Below are 16,208 nucleotides of genomic sequence, written 5' to 3'. Positions count from 1 at the left end.
AAAATCAGGTCCGTCCGGAGGAGAAGAAAAAACTTCAAATTTCTCATTTCCTGCAGGTCACGTGAAATACCCACGCCTGGTCATGTGACTACAGTGTTGGATCACGTGCAGCTGCTTGTCTGTTTGTCCCAACATGGCTTCTCCTCTCCCCGTCAATCTTTCTCTCTTGGGGCTGTTCGTGGTCCTCCTGCTGGCTGTTTGTGCCCCGTCTCGGGCCCATTTCAAGGGCTTCAGTAGGCTCCATGCCCCGGGTGAGCAGCAGCTCCGGGAGGCGCCGGAGGAGCTGTGGTTCCCCCAGAAGCTGGACCACTTCAACGGGGCCGACGACCGGCAGTGGAAACAGGTGAGTCTGAATCGAGTTTTACAACTGTATTTGTCTGCTCTAAGTCTTCAAACTGAGAATGGTGACTTTCTTAGCTTGTTGCAAACCAGATCAGGACAGTTTCCTAATCTGGTAATCAAGAATGTGTTTCTGTTTTGACTTAAAAGAAAACCACTATCAACTAAAACCTTGTCTATTGAAGGAAATCTTCTACGAACTGTTGAATTTTGAACAGTTTTTCTGTGTTCGTAAAATTGTGGATGTGATAGCTTGTCACCAGCTGATTGCAGTCAAATGATCACATCACCAAGTCTACGAATAAATGACTAAACTGCAATTACCCATCACAGTTATCAAATCAATCAAAATAAATATATTTAAAGCATGTCGCATCCCTACATTGCATGGATTTATCTCACAACAAGCAATTAATTGGTACTAATTAACTAAGGGTTAGGGTTCCAATCCGTCATATTTTACTGGAAGTCCACTAATAGAATCAGGAAACTCCTGCTAGTGAAAACATTTTACTTAAGAGAACGTGTTAAAACTATGTAAGCAGGTATTGGTAGTGCAGTCGGACTGATTTGTACAATCTCTTAAAATCTTAATTCCCTTCAAATGTCCAGCAGCATCATCTAAGTTATTTATAAAGCTGGCGTGGAAATATGCTTAGAATATTTGCATACATACTGTATTCTGTACAGCATTACATTTGCACATGCTCACATTCACACTTAATAATAACTTAATATTGCAAAAAGCCAACGTATGCACAGGGAGAACATGCAATCTCCACATGACAAATGCCCAGAAGCTCTAAATCAAACTGGCATAACACACACTATTGTTTTAATTTGACCTTTTTTAAATTAGTGAGTGTTTAATGAGAAATGTCTCTGCATTTCTCATGTGGATAAATGTCACAATGTTGAATAAGGTTACATCACTTTATGGTGTAATTTCAGTGTAATTCTTCAGCTTTCCAACAGCATAATGACAAATCAGAAATAATTTTATACCCCTCAGGAATATTATCACTTTTTGAGCTTAGTTATATAGTAATTAAGGATTGAAAGGTTTGTTTCAGGTTTTGAGTTACCATCATTTTCAATAATTCCAGTTTGTGACATGTTTCCATCTCTACCCTTTTTCTCTGCTTCCCCTCTCAGAGGTACTTTGTAAATGAAACCTTCTACCGGCCCGGCGGTCCGGTGTTCCTCATGATCGGCGGGGAGGGTCCGGCCAACCCGGCGTGGATGCAGCAGGGCACCTGGCTCGTCTACGCCCAGAAGCTCGGAGCCCTCTGTCTCATGCTGGAGCACCGCTTCTATGGAAAGAGTCACCCAACTGCGTACGTGTGCCACTTCCACTTCGTCCACACTGTTTTGAAAACTGACCTTATTATTTCCTCTCAAGTTTTGAGCATGGCGGGTTGCATCAAGTGCATCAAGGTTTTGAAAAAAACCTGATGCCTTCCTGTTGGGTTCATGGTGTGTTCAGTGAGCTTTGCATAACTGCAAGTGCCCAAAAAAACAGACTTTTTAACTGACTTATTCTTTTTGTGTTGCTGCTCTACCTCTAGATGGCAGTCTTGTCTTTGAACAGTGTGGATTCTGGAGGTTCCCATTTTTCCAGCTCTCCCTGCTTCAATTCAGTTTTACTTAGTGATCATGTCATCGCCACACTCTTACTACAGGCCAATAAATTGCAATCACTGCTATGTTGTTGCAGCAACAACTTGAAACATGCAGACAGAGGTTCTCCAGGACCAGGCTTCTGGGTATATATATATATATATATATATATACATATACAGAGATGGAAGTGTCCAGAAAGGCAAAACCCAAATACAGTGGAATAACAATACTCTATTGAAGTAAAAACATATATAAGTATTGCTTGAAAAATACTCTTTAAAAAAAAAAGCAACCTTTTTGGTGTTTTTTTTTTCTCTGTAATCTGGAGCTCTCTTTATCTGTAGATCCCAAACTTTCTTGTTTGAAAAACCTGAGATTTATCAAAAACATTACAGTGAAGCCAAAGACTCTCACCAGCATATAAAAAGATGCAGAAGAGACTTTTACAGTCTAATTACAACCTAATATTGAAGGAAAGTAGAGAAAACGATAAAGGAAAAACATGCAAACTCCACACAGAAACACTTCCAAGCCTGGACTTGAACAGTGTCCCCTCGCTGTGAGGCAACAGTGCAAACCACTGCATCACAGAGTCCTATCATGATTAGGTCAGTTGTAATTCGTCTTCTGGGATCGTCAGATTCTTCTTTAGCCTTTGTTATTACATCGGAAATGTCACCTCATCTGCACTTTTTTCATTCAACACAATTTATTGTAGTTTACAATTCCTAAATAATCGATGTAAGATGACATATGATAGTAAATATTTTTTTTATTTGATGTATCCGTTCTTCCCTCAGCGATCTGAGCACGGACAGTCTGCGCTTCCTCAGCAGTCGTCAGGCGCTGGCCGACCTGGCGCACTTCCGCACGGTGATGGCCGAGTCCCGGGGCCTGACTAACAGGAAGTGGGTTGCATTTGGCGGCTCTTACCCGGGCTCGCTCGCCGCCTGGTTCAGGCTGAAGTACCCTCATCTGGTCCACACCTCTGTGGCAACCAGTGCACCCGTTCATGCTACCGTCAACTTCCCTGGTATGAGACTGTGTCACACAATCTCACATGGGATGCTTCATTGTGGGGAATCACTGCATTAAAGTGACTTTGATTTAGTGTATTCAGTATTTGATTGTGCTATTGAGGAACCAGAACATCATAGTCTGTTGCCATGGTTACTGTACAATGCTAAAGTGAATCCAGGTGTCCTGATAAGGATGTTGGCCTGTGAGATTACAGGTGCCTCCAGATTACTTCTGGGTAGTCTAAATCTGTAGTTAATGAGGTCTTGTTTAGGACTAACCTGAACATACATAATCATGTTCAGCCACTGATGCAAAATGTAACTTGAAGTTCACTTTCTCCTCATCACTTAATTCCCACAGTGTTTTGAGGATGTATGTGTGTGTTTTGACAGAATACCTGGAGGTGGTGTGGCGTTCGCTGGCCTCAGAGAATACGGAGTGCCCCGCGTTGGTGAGGAAGGCTTCTGACGCCGTGGCCGAGAGGCTGAAAGACCCCAAAACCTACGACAACATCACCAAAGACTTCAAGTATAGTACACTCTCTGAAAGCACTGAATGTTGCATTGGCAGGATTCCAGCTACAAATACATCATTAATCCATCCTTTCTCGCTTTTCCTATCTAAATCATTTGCATGTCGTCGGATAGAATTCTGTTGTGACTCTTTAACATACTGCTCTCGTTTGAAGGCTGTTGGGATGTTTACTGGCTATCAAGGACTGCTGTGTCTGCAGTCCCAGACAGACCGTGAAAGTGTTATCCACGCCCTGTGACATATTTTTCTCTTTATTTTCTTCCACTGTTTGTCAGCTACAGGCATGAGGTCACTTTTATCCCGCCTGCAGATGTTGTTTTAGCTCGTCAGGGTAATTCGAAGGTCAGCTGGGTACGATCGGTGAACCGAGTCGGGTTCTGTAATGACGTGGTCGGTCGCACAGAGCGAGAGCTCTCAAGTCGTCCTGACCTCAGTGGACATTCAGACGTGTTCTCATGCTGGTCACAGTGGCGGTTTGGAGGCTTGTCCCACTTCCAGACCGCTTCGGTTCCATCACGGAGGAACCACACACATGTAGATGAGTTAGATTCGATCTATATTTACTGGTGTGAAGGTCTCACAGGGGACCAAAGAAGTTGGAATTTTTGTGGTTTGGGAGTATTTGAGGCATGACATAGTCTTTGTCGATAACTGTGCTTCTGACTTTAGATGACACTGTCAAACAAACCACGTAAAATTGTTCTTCTGTTGTATTTTGAGATTATATTTATAAAAGAGTCAAAATTAGATGGACGCACCGACACGCATAAACATACAAAATCAGAAACGTCCAAAACAGCATAAATACTCCTTTTTTTGCAGGTACTCTATAGTATATAAATACAGTTGTAGATGTCAGATCAGGCAAAGCCTTGGGCTTATTTCAGGCCTCGTATTAGGAAGCACAGACGTACTGCATTTTGTCTGGATGCCAAAGATCAATCTGTGTCAAACTTCTTTCGGTTTGTCGGCACATGATCGTACATTTAGCTATTCTAGAAGGTAAAAGACCTCTTGTATTTCCTTTTGAGAGATTTCTTACATTCAAAGAGATGCTCTTAGCCTTGATTGGCAACACCACGGATGTTAAAACACATTTTCGGTCAGGGGCCACATGCAGCCCAATTTCATCTTGATTGGGCCAAATAGTGCCATAATGATCTTTAAATTTAAACTTTAAAGTTATTTTTGTTGTGGTAAAGAGTATTTATGATACATGGCTTTGAGGCCAATGATATTTGCTAGCTTTCATAGCAGCATTACTGATATCTCAGTTCAGTTCTCAATGTCATGTTCTGTCCACTACTCGTAACAATTTAATTTTTTTTTAAGTCATTGTTTTCTTTGAAATTTGGATTTGCATCTGGACTGGTGCCTCTTTCTTGCCAGTTTTGGCCCATGGGCCTTATGTTTGGCAACTCTGGCCGAGACAAATCTGGATGTGGAATACGTGTTTCTTTGTTGGCACTGCTCTGAGGATGATCAAATATTTGATGGTCCAAGTACCTCAAAGAAAGCCATCATTCACCTCTGTGTTTTGCGCGTGACTGCTTGTATGCACTTGCACAGCCTGAAGGGAAGTCAACAAACCAGTGCATGTCATCACTGTCAGCTTGACGGATCACTCTCATCAGCACACAGGGATTGACTGAGTCACCATTTAATTTAAGCAAAACAAACTATTTAAGCTTCAAACTGGTGGATAATCTGGAATAATAGCTTCTAACCACACGGTGGTGGCTACTTGTGTATTCCTTCCACAAACAGCTGGGAAAAAAAGTAACACTATTATATTTTCCTCCTCCTCCACCTTTCTGACCTTCCCTTTTCCCTTCCTTCTCGCTTTCCTCGTCTCCTCTCCTCTCTCTTCCCAGCTTATGTTCCAAACTCCAGATCCACAATAAGATGGACTCTGCCTACTTCCTCGAAACTCTGGCTGGCAACTTCATGGACGTGGTCCAGTACAATGAAGACAACCGGGGGTTTGAGGTGAGAGCAGACATGAGTCAAACGCAGAATGGTTCTCTTCAATTGCATACCGATTCTTAATGGCTCCACTGATTTAGGTTTTCTCTAGGGTAACTGTTGTCGTCCTTCATTTTCTATAAAGAACCATACTATTCAAGTGGCCATCAGATGGTTGAGTTCAGTATGCAAATCATAAACCATGACAAGGAATAGCTGTATACGTTTCAGAAATGCATTTGTGGTATGTAGTCTCTTAAAATCTAGTCTCTTATATGAAGGAAACAAGGAAGGTTGTATATTTGTTTATATGTGAAGAACAAGTTTGGCTTCAAGTACAGATTAACAACCATTATTTATTTGATGGAAAAAGTTGAGATGATTCTGGAATATGTGCACCAAGTTGGGTACCAATGATTTGTACTTCCCAACTCTCTCGCACAGTCGGTAGTAATGTTTGGGTTGAAAGCCAGACTTCATGTTTCTCCCACATTGAGAGATATTTTTGTGGGCTTTTGTGGGGGATTTGTAGGCAATAAAACAAATACTTGCTGTGCCAACAAGATGCTTAGCTCTATGCAAAGCTTTTAATTGTTCCAGCTCTAGTTTTGATGGAAAAACAAATGTTGATTTTCCTTTTGAAAACCATTAGTTTGCATTAAATCCAAAGACTACATGTGTGATGAACAAACGTAGGCGAGATTGTCGCCATAACTCACGGATGACACGGTGTCTGCAAGTTCGCACCCAACTGAAGAAAGCTTGCAGGGGGGGTCTGCAGGTCAGGGGATGACCTTATGTCTGGGTTTGGTTGAATGGATGGCAGCTATGAAGTGAAGGCGTATGGAGAAACTTAATAAACCCTGCATTGTCTGACAGTGAGAGGCTCAAATATATTGCTTTGGAAGAGACCTGTGGGTGGGGAGGTGGGTGTGTGGGGAGGTGGGTGGGTGTGGGTGTTTGCCTGTGATTTATTTTTCTCTATATGAACATTGGAACCTGTATAACTTCCTAAGCCTCTGTAACCAACTCGCATTGTAGCTAAAGGTAGCCAGCAGAGTTGATGATATTCAGGAGTGAGTTGTAGTTTTTGAAGGACTGCAAACGGCTAATCTATATTTTAGTGAAAATATCAGTCTTTGGTTGTTTCCCAGTCAGCCACAACAGGGGAACCACAAGATCAGTGTTGTGTTAGGCCTCTTCGTGTGAGGCTCAAAAACAGAAGAACCCACTTTGAAAACTCCAGAAGTCTGGTGTTATCAGACAACAACGCAATGAACTTTTAAGTGGAGCCACGAGTCTGTCACATTCTCCCAACACATCAGATATTCAATCAGTCCGAGACGCTGGGAATGTGGGGGTCGAGTCAACTTGCTGTTGGGGGGTGACAAACTATTTGAGTCTATCTTTAAGTGGCTAGAAGCCAAAAGAATTTCGGGAATTATTTCTGCCAATGAAGCGACATTTGGCCTCCAACAATATTTCAATAGTTGGTATGAGTCTGTATCGTTGACATGAATGGAAGGACCCACGTTTTCCCAACAAGCACAAACTGTCTGTCCGACATCTTTCTATCAGATCAAGCATGTTTCTGAGTTTAAATAGTAAACACGCTTTTAGAGGTATGTTATATCTCTTGAGTAGCACGCAGATTTTCACACCAGTGCCACTGAGCGTAATTCAGAGTTCAGTGCCTTTCCCGATTTTACTTTGACACATGGACTGGGCAAGATGAGGGATCAAACCTCGAAGAGGACACGTTATCCCAACTGGGCTACCCACCCTCATAAGATTTTTGATACCAGCCATTGCTTACCGTGTGCATCATTCACACGCAAGCACCCATGACCCTATTGCCAGGTCACCGGTTTCCCTTCCCTCAACCACTCTTTATTGCAAATTGGGAACACCATGCAAGACCCCAATAGTGATGCTTTAGAGTTTTGATTCTTGCCAAGTCTGATCAGTCTAATACTTTTTTTTTTGATTGGTGTAACTTTGTTGCTGCCCTTACATGGCCTCAAACATCGTAAAGAAAGTTCTTATTATGAGGATATTTCTCATTTTTATTCTGTACGGACTCTTCTCTCCCTCTTGGTACTTGTATCTTCCCTTACCAGTTATCCCTCCTCTCCACTCCCCTTTTCTTCCCATCCCATCCCCTCTCTGTCCCCCTGGTGCCTCGAGGAGACGTGAGTCCGGTTACCAATAAGCTGATGTGGAAAACTAACAAAAGACTCTTTGGTCTCTCTGGTTTCCTGTCGCCCCAAGCTAAAGAGACGCTTATAAAAGAACTGAGCGGAGCGCTGGGCCACAGAGTCCACAGCACTAGCGGACATGCACAGCCAGCAGCTGCCTGTCTGACACAAAAGGCTGAGCACAGAGCAAACTACCAGGTTTTAGGTACCGCTGAGGAATGTGGGTAAGAACCAGGAGTGCGCTGTAACTCAATCAGAGGAGTCAGAGCGGTGGCTTCACAGCAGAGAGGTTCTCAATGGGCTGCTTTATAAAATACGGAAGGCCGTTATGCAACGCTACAGCCTGTGGAACAACCGTTTCTCTTTTTGCTCAAGAGATGCAGAGGCGATAGCATGCATGGGTCATTTATATTGTACAAGGCTTTCGTTTTGCACGTCACACTGCTGTGATTTCTACCAACTGTTTACCCCTTCAACCTTCATTCCAATAAATAAAACATTTTGCTTTGGGCAAGTTTATACCTGAAAGGGGTATAACCAGTGTTGGAGACATTCTGCAGGGAGCAGATCAACGCGATTATCCAGAAGTTTCCAAGTTACCTTCAAGATGTGTTCAGTCATCGTGACCTCTAAAACGAAACTCCAACCGTTTGAAGGATAATCTGAAGTCAACTGGAATGATGAGGAGATGGAGCTTCGGCTTACTAACACATTGATAAGAAGTGAACATACCATTGAAGTGAAATGTCATACTGCAAACCACGTGTTTCATATCAGCAACTATCAAATTGTAAAAAGAAAACAAAAAACAGATGTTTCTCATGAAAAACGTGTTGGTTTTTGGGTACAGTGGAGGAAAACATTACATCCCAAAAATGTGTTGTTTGGGGAAAAGTTCCCAAAAAAAGTCCTACTTATCGATTATCCTATTTTTTCCCTTCTATTTTCTCTGCTGTTTTTGTTTAAAAGGGTGTAGTGGGCACCAACATCACGATCAGAGTGCTGTGTGATGTGATGAGTGACAGCTCGCTGGGAGATCCGTACGCCCGATACGCTGCCGTGGCTCGCCTCATGATGGACACTTTCTCCATGAAATGCTTGGACGCAAGCTTCAGCAACTACTTCAGAGACATGTCGAACACGTCCTGGGACGGGACGGCTGCAGGTGGAGGTGGGTGTGTACGAGCAAGGCTATTTGCCTTTGTGTAAATAAGACTATTTTAGTCAGATCCATCTAAAGATGTCATCACTCGACTTCGAAATTGGTAGAGAAACAGCCATTTGCGGTGTGTTTTGGGGTTTGATTGTAAATTACCATGTTTTGTAATGTGTAACTGAAATTTTGCACCCCAAACCAATCGGGAGCATTCAGATGCAGCGGCGACTCACCCACGCGTCAAATGCTTGGTCGTTTGTGGCTTTATTTGCAGTAAAAAAGACAAATGACCTTTGTTCATGGCGCTGGCAGGAAGCATCAGTCATGACTTGCAAAAATAGAAAGACTTGGCGTGTTCTGGTCAAAAAGTGTCAAAATAACATTACTATAGTACAAAATAGATCCCGCAGCAACTCCAGTATATGTTTTCTTCTAACCATGGAATGGCAAACACATTTCAGTTCCGGGCCACATACAGCAGCTTCATCTTGAATGGGCTGGACTTGTCAAATTGAAAGTTTTTCTTCATTGTCATGTAGGGTATATGTGATGGAAATGTAAAAAAAATTCACAAAACCAAACCATTGCTATGGAAAATGATTAAAATCTCAACTATGAAAGCACCAAGTCCCAGGTGAATATGGACTGGAAGTCGTGTCACTCTGGAGGAAAATGTATGTGCAGAACATCTGTTTATTACTGCTGTGGTGCGCATCAGCATCATTTCAACAAAGTTGCATTTTCCTCCGTTTCCATGGAGACGGAATCAAAGCATTTTCAGAAAGATCCACATTGGAAGCCATTTTCAAGAAGTTGCAATTGCAGTAGCTATGAGCACCGTGGTCATGTAAACGAACAACCATAAGGCAAAGGTTTTCTGTTTTCACTTGAAAAACATTGTTTTGGAAACGAGGCCTTATAGTCCACAATATACGGTGTTAATCAGTCAGCCTTGCTTGCAGTGGTTAGCACTGTTGAACCGTCACAAATACAGATTTGTTTTTATGCCTTTGCCGGCATGTGGATCCTGCACTACCGCAAAAGTCGTGCAAGGTTTTTGTTTCTGAATAAATAAAAGCAAGGTGCCAATTATTTGATCTATTCCAGTTCTCAGGCCTCAGGTTGAGCCCCACTGCTCTGCATGTGTATCATTAGTTTGTGTCTCAGCTCCGGCGCCATGAGTGGAAGGACTGGTGTGAATAAATTACTGGTACAGGATGTGGTCTCTTAAAAGAAAAAAGAAGAAGCTGCTGCTCGGTTGTGGCTGCAGAATCCTCCACTCCCGCTGCCTCATCTTGTGGTTTCTCTTGTGCACTTTCTTCTGTTTGTTTGTGCTGAATAACAGAAAGTGAAGGTCACTTTAAGCTCGCTGTCTGCAGTTCCGACACTCGTTCTGTAAGAAACAAACAAGTCACGGGTAAACTGTGTGTGTGTGTTGTCAGGAAGGCAGTGGGTCTACCAGACCTGCTCTGAATTTGGATTCTACCAGAGCACTGATTCCCCCAACCAGCCTTTCACTGGCTTTCCCCTCGAGTGAGTACAGAACACTGGAGCCTCTGCCCATCCAGTAACCCATTGCAGCAGAGTGGCCATTTTCCATCAGGTGTTTTAGTAGACGTTGTTGATCCTTCCAGTTATCAGGTGAATCAGTGCGCAGACTTCTACAACATCACCGCCGAGCAGGTGGCCGAGGCCGTCGCCCAGACCAACGAGTACTACGGCGGCTACGACATCCGCTCCAGCAGGATCGTTTTCCCCAACGGCTCCATCGACCCATGGCACGCCCTGGGAGTCACCCAGGACATCGGCCCCGACCTGCCCGCGGTTTTCATCAAAGGTGAGGGCAAACCTGCGTCATGGTGATGAATGGGTGACTCTTAAAGACGGAAAGACAAAAAAAGACACATGTTCACGATGTCTGGACTTTTATTTATCGATTTTTAGTGGGAATCAGTGGAACTTATTGAAAGACAAAAGGGAGAGGTGTAAAGAGTTTGTGGTTGCCTCCATTGCAGAATCCAAGCTTTCGTTCAGATCAGGGGTGTCAAAGGTATGGCCTGCAGGCCGGATCCAACATGCAAGATGAAATGTTCCAGCTGTGAGACATTATGACATTAACTGCAATATATTTATTTGATCACCAGGAGCGCACTTTGGTTCATATTATGCTGCAAGCCAGAATAGGGTTACAACACAGGTAGTTAGTCTGAAAATAGTATGAACACACCTACTAGTTCCAGCCATATGTGGCCAAATATCTTGCGCCTTTCGAATGTAAATAGTTTAATAGAAATCCACTGATCTGTGAGTTGCAGAGCAGATAGTGAACTGAGACGTAATATTGTTGAAATTACAGTTTGTTTGTTTTTTTAATTCACATTTCATGCCTCATCTGTTGTCTTCTAATTACTTTTGGATTTTGCTCTCTTCTGTTTTTATTTGTCTCTCTCTGGTGCAGGAACAGCTCACTGTGCCAACATGTACCCAGCCCGGAGTGAGGATCTCCCTCAGCTGTCTCTGGCCCGGGACCATGTCTTCCTCCTCCTGCAGCAGTGGCTGAAGCAGTGACGTCTAACTAAATAACCCGGCCAGGCATTCCATTGTATGCAAGACACCAGAGATTTTCATTTGCCATTACAATCAATTTAAGGTAACTCGCAATGATTTTTTGGAGGGACGACAGTGCCATGTTTTATGTGAGAGTCCTGACCAGTTTGATGAGCTGGTGAAATGTCACTCGGCGTCTTTGCACTAGAGTCAGAAGGTACAAAGCTCAGGTTGTTTGAATGGAAGAGATGATATGAAGATGGTTAATAAAGATGAACTATTTTTCAATACTTTTGTGCATTTTATGTGTGATTTTGAATTGCTCTGTGTTCTATACATGCTGTTTAGTGTCCTCATAACACCATAAAAGTCACTGAGGATTTATAGGATACTGAATATTCGAAGAGGTTCTGCATCAGCGCTGTAGAGTTTTATCAGCACGGCACCAAGCAGTGACCGATTTTTATTTTAACAGCTACTCGTTTCTGACTTGTAGCTCTTTATTTGTCTGAACCCCCACTGCATTAATTCACCCAAGCACATTCAACACGTTCTCACCTTTGTTCACCCCGAAGGTAGAAACGGGCAACGGAGGTTTGAGGAGTCGACCCATCGACCCTCCTCCAGGGCTCTTTCTGACACCTCGCAGCATGGCAATCCTCAACAACGGTGTGTGGAAAGGATGAAAACAACAAGCTTTCCAATTTACAAATTACCTTCTGGGAGTAGTTGCCATGGTGATAACCACCAGTAATGAGAGAAGAAAGGACACGGTGCAGTAAAACCACACATTCACAATGAATGACTCACCACGAATGACTCCACCCACCCAGAAAACAGACTATTTAGCATTCCCCCATGATGTATGATACTGATACTGCAGGGTCTTTTTTCCTATCTGCACTATTATTCATACCTCTTAAAAAAATACCTACCTTGCACACTTTTATCTTTTTTGTCTGCATTGCTGCACTATTTTATTATTTAATCTTATGCCTTTGGTCATTGTGAGAAACATGAAAATGACCATAAAAACCTTGAACCATGGAAAATACAGTTCTATTGGCTGCAATGTCATCTACATAATACATATGGATATGTGAATTGCATCCACTGAGAATGCTGACTACCTGCTCACCCACCAGTGTGAGTTTTTATATCTTAAGGTTCTACGATCTAATATATTATTTGTATTGCAGTTGTTTCACTATTAATAGTGTGGGGGGTCAAACATAAGGCCCGCTGGCCAAAACCAGCCCACAAGAGGCTTCAATCCAGCCCGCCAAACCACCAAGTAAGTTTTTTAAATTTTGGGAAAAAAGTGTTTTCCTTAACAAATATTTTGAAGAGTAGCGGATATGACAACATTGAAACTAAAGCTGAGGTATCTGCGATGCTGCCATAAAAAGATAAATACCTTTTTGGTGGTAAACAAACCTCATGGCCATCCTGTTGGGGTGCTTTGGAAAGATAAACATAATGCACCAGCAATAGGGGGATGCTTTTTTTTGGACATTTCACTGAATTTTGTACCAGAAGGTGTTATTACAATTGGCTTTAGATTGAGATTGCAGTCATTTTCCATCGTAATTGATGATTTTCATCATGTCTTCTCTGCGTCACAGCAAAGAAAACATTTAACACTTTATTTTAAGATTATTATGGCATTATTTTACCAGTCCAGCGCACGCGAGATGAAATTGAAGTGTATGTGGCCCCTGAACTAAAATATCTTTGACACTCCTGCTATACAAAATGAGATAAACTTTATTCATTCTGCAGTGAGGAAATTCCAGTGTTGCGACAGTGATGCCAAGAAAGAGGATTGATGTATTTCACATAATCACAGAAAATCAATACCTGTAGGCTCACACATACCGAGGTGAACATACATAGATGTAATATAATATCATGATACAAAATATATTACACCAAAATACAAATGCAATCAAATTGTTTCGAATATTCAAACAAACTGTGTTCTTTTAGGTTAGTTAAACAAGTTTCCCCCAAATGAATAGCTAAAATAAGTTCATGTAACCAGTTTTCAAAGGTTAACATTATTAGTATTAGTGACTGTGTTATGAGAATAACAAAACAAGTCATATAGAGTCAGAATGCAACAAGGTCAGAAATATGTGTGTTCACAGCTGTTCGACAGATATCAGGAGTAGAAACTGTTTAGAAACTTCCTTTATCCAGAGCCCCACTCCTGCAGGCTGCAGGAACTCTCTGGGCCACCTGGGCCTTGTGTTTATCGACAACATTACAATACATCAACCCAGTACCACGTAAATAATCACTCTATATTCTTGTCCAGATGTCTTTATAAAAACTGTGAATGCTTGAACCTTGAATGTTTTCTACTAGAAATGAAAGTATGACAAAAACCAACAGTGTATAAAGTGACGATTCAACAGTAAACTCAACTGGAGAATGAAAATTGAGACATACTGGATTCACAAAAAAGGAATATTACATGTGTTGATATCAGTTTATTTTTATTTTAAAGTCAGTATAGTTACTTTATTTGTTAAAAAAAAAATATTTATATGGTGGTTTGAAGAACACTAAAATGGTCCTCTGGATATCAGAAGAAAGAACATTAAAACTAAAGTACATGTGGATTAATAAGTTCAAGATGATACCTGTGGAAGTTTTTCCTGTGTGACATTTATGTGTGAATACTTTTATATTATCTGGCTATTGACAAATCTTGCAATCACATTTCATAATGAGAAACTTGATGCTTCACACGAGACTCTGAGGTTTCAGTGGCTTTTAAAATCAAAATGAATCAGCTGACTTTACTGTTCCGTGTCGGTAAATCAGTGAAATTCTATTTAAAAGGTCTGCAGTAACAACGGGGAATAAGTGAATTTCCACACATGTTGCACAACCGTGCACACATCCGGCTGTGTACAAGTTTAGTCTTGTTTTGATGATAATAGTGAAGCTTCAATGTTTTCTTGGCTCCTTACCAGAACTGTGGCAATTTTGTCTCTGACCTTGAAACTAAATCGAGCTTGGAACAGACGTCGTCTTGCTTTTTTTGGTTTGAAGAATAGCAGATTGGAGACGGCCTCGGACTGTGTGGCGCACAGCTGTGTGTTCACTGATGAAGTCCTTGAAGCTCTCCAAACACAGACGAGTTCACCCTGTTTATTTTCACAGGAGACTCATCTCTGCATCCCTACGTCCAAAACACCAGAAACATGTATTAGTGAGACAGACCCCGCTCTGCTGTTTCTCAAGGTAAACATTTACGATGGCTTTAGTCGTAATTGTCATACACTCATTTAATCCCCTGTAATTCAAAACCTCTTGTAATCCTCTGTTTGGCCGCAACAGAGAGGTAATAGAGCCTTATTTCAGCTGTGTGTGTGAGTGTGTGTGTGTGTGTGTGTGTGTGTGTGTGTGTGTGTGTGTGTTTGTGTGTGTGTGTGTGTGTGTGTGTGTGTGCGTGCGTGCGTGCGTGCGTGCGTGCGTGCGTGCGTGCGTGTGTGCGTGTGTGTGTGCGCGCACCGAAATGTATCACCTCATTGAACAACATCATCGGGTTGTTCATTTGAAGTCAGGCCTCAAGAATGAAGAGATATTTTACAGCATATTCGAAAAATGTTTGTTTGGGAGGGGAGATATAAGTATAATGGATGGCCTTTTGGATTGTGTCTTGAGAAACATCATCAGACCTAAATAGTTGCAGTGAAGCCAGCTTGTGACTGGAAGTTATCTGGTTTGTCTTCCACTCCCAATGGCTCACCACTGGGTGTCCTTGAGCAAGGCTCTTAATTTAACCCCAACAACTCATGTTGTGTCAGGACCAGGAATGGCAGATCACATGACCGACTGTGCAGACATCAAAATATTATTTTTGATTATGTGCAAGTACATTTTCAGTATTATACTATAGACAAGGATCAAAATGATGTCATTTGCCTTCATATTTCAGGAAACATTTACATTATACTTGATCTGATTAGAGAAATTGCTGCTTCAATATCACTCATCTCCTGATCATCAAAATAGATGACAATGATTATAGAAATGATGAGTATTTAATAATCTTTGAAAACACTGATATAACCTTTTAAATTGAGAGTTGAAAGCGTTATTGGTAATGATTCCCTTAGTATGTCTACACAATACACTCCCTGATTATGTTCATTTTTTTGTTCAAAACTAACAACGATGAGTAAGTGACAATTGCAGGAGACTTGGAAAATTAGCTTTGCATAGACTAAAAGTGGTAAATGTTGACAAAGCATGACACTTCTGTTATGAATTCCTCAAATATTAACATATACACTGATTAATTTGACCATGTCATTTAGGGGAAAAAAGCTTTAGCTTGAAATGGATGGATGAATGGATGCTGATGCCATCATTGTTGTTGTTTGTAGTGTTGATGTTGTTGTTGGTTTTGTTATTGTTGTTGCTGAAGGTATAATAATAATGTCATTATATTCTGATTATTATTATTAGTAGTAGTAGTAGTAGTAGTAGGAGGAGGAGTAGTATAAGTGTTGCTGTCGTCGTCTCGGGCAAGCACGTACGTTCTTATGTGCGTCAATTCTTATCGGAAGTAGTTGCGTCAAGGTGAATTTACGTGGACTTTTGAACCCCCCTTTTCGGTCTTTAAAAAAATAAACTACAGTCACAAATTGGTAATCTTCAGCGGGAAATTTCTTTAAGTGTTGAATAAACGTAAAAGAAAGCAGTATAAAATGAGCTCCGTGCTTTCATTCTGAAGGTTGAACGGAAGTGTGTGCGGTGTCATTGACTCGGGTGGAAGGCGGAGTTGACGGAGATAAATTCCGCTTTGA

The 16,208-nt window shown here is 41.7% G+C and overlaps 1 protein-coding gene across 2 annotated transcripts; it reads left to right on the top strand.

The window, feature by feature from the left end:
* Positions 1 to 116: 116 nt before the first annotated feature.
* On the top strand, positions 117 to 11,627 carry prss59 (serine protease 59, putative). 2 transcript variants are annotated; one of them, XM_080507852.1, is made up of 9 exons: positions 117 to 343; positions 1,495 to 1,676; positions 2,763 to 2,995; positions 3,375 to 3,510; positions 5,391 to 5,505; positions 8,649 to 8,850; positions 10,278 to 10,368; positions 10,470 to 10,672; positions 11,300 to 11,627. In XM_080507852.1, exons 1-9 carry the CDS (start codon positions 134 to 136, stop codon positions 11,401 to 11,403), a joined length of 1,476 nt encoding a protein of 491 aa, XP_080363978.1. In that variant the 5' UTR covers positions 117 to 133; the 3' UTR covers positions 11,404 to 11,627. The 2 variants fall into 2 exon arrangements, with proteins under 2 accessions (XP_080363978.1, XP_080363977.1); XM_080507851.1 differs by having other exon boundaries at positions 11,294 to 11,627.
* Positions 11,628 to 16,208: the final 4,581 nt, after the last annotated feature.

Source organism: Blennius ocellaris, assembly GCF_963422515.1.
Source record: "Blennius ocellaris genome assembly, chromosome: 2".
Taxonomy (NCBI): Eukaryota; Metazoa; Chordata; class Actinopteri; order Blenniiformes; family Blenniidae; genus Blennius; species Blennius ocellaris.
The sequence above is the reverse complement of the archived record's forward strand: the minus strand, read 5'-3'. Positions and strand labels throughout refer to the sequence as shown.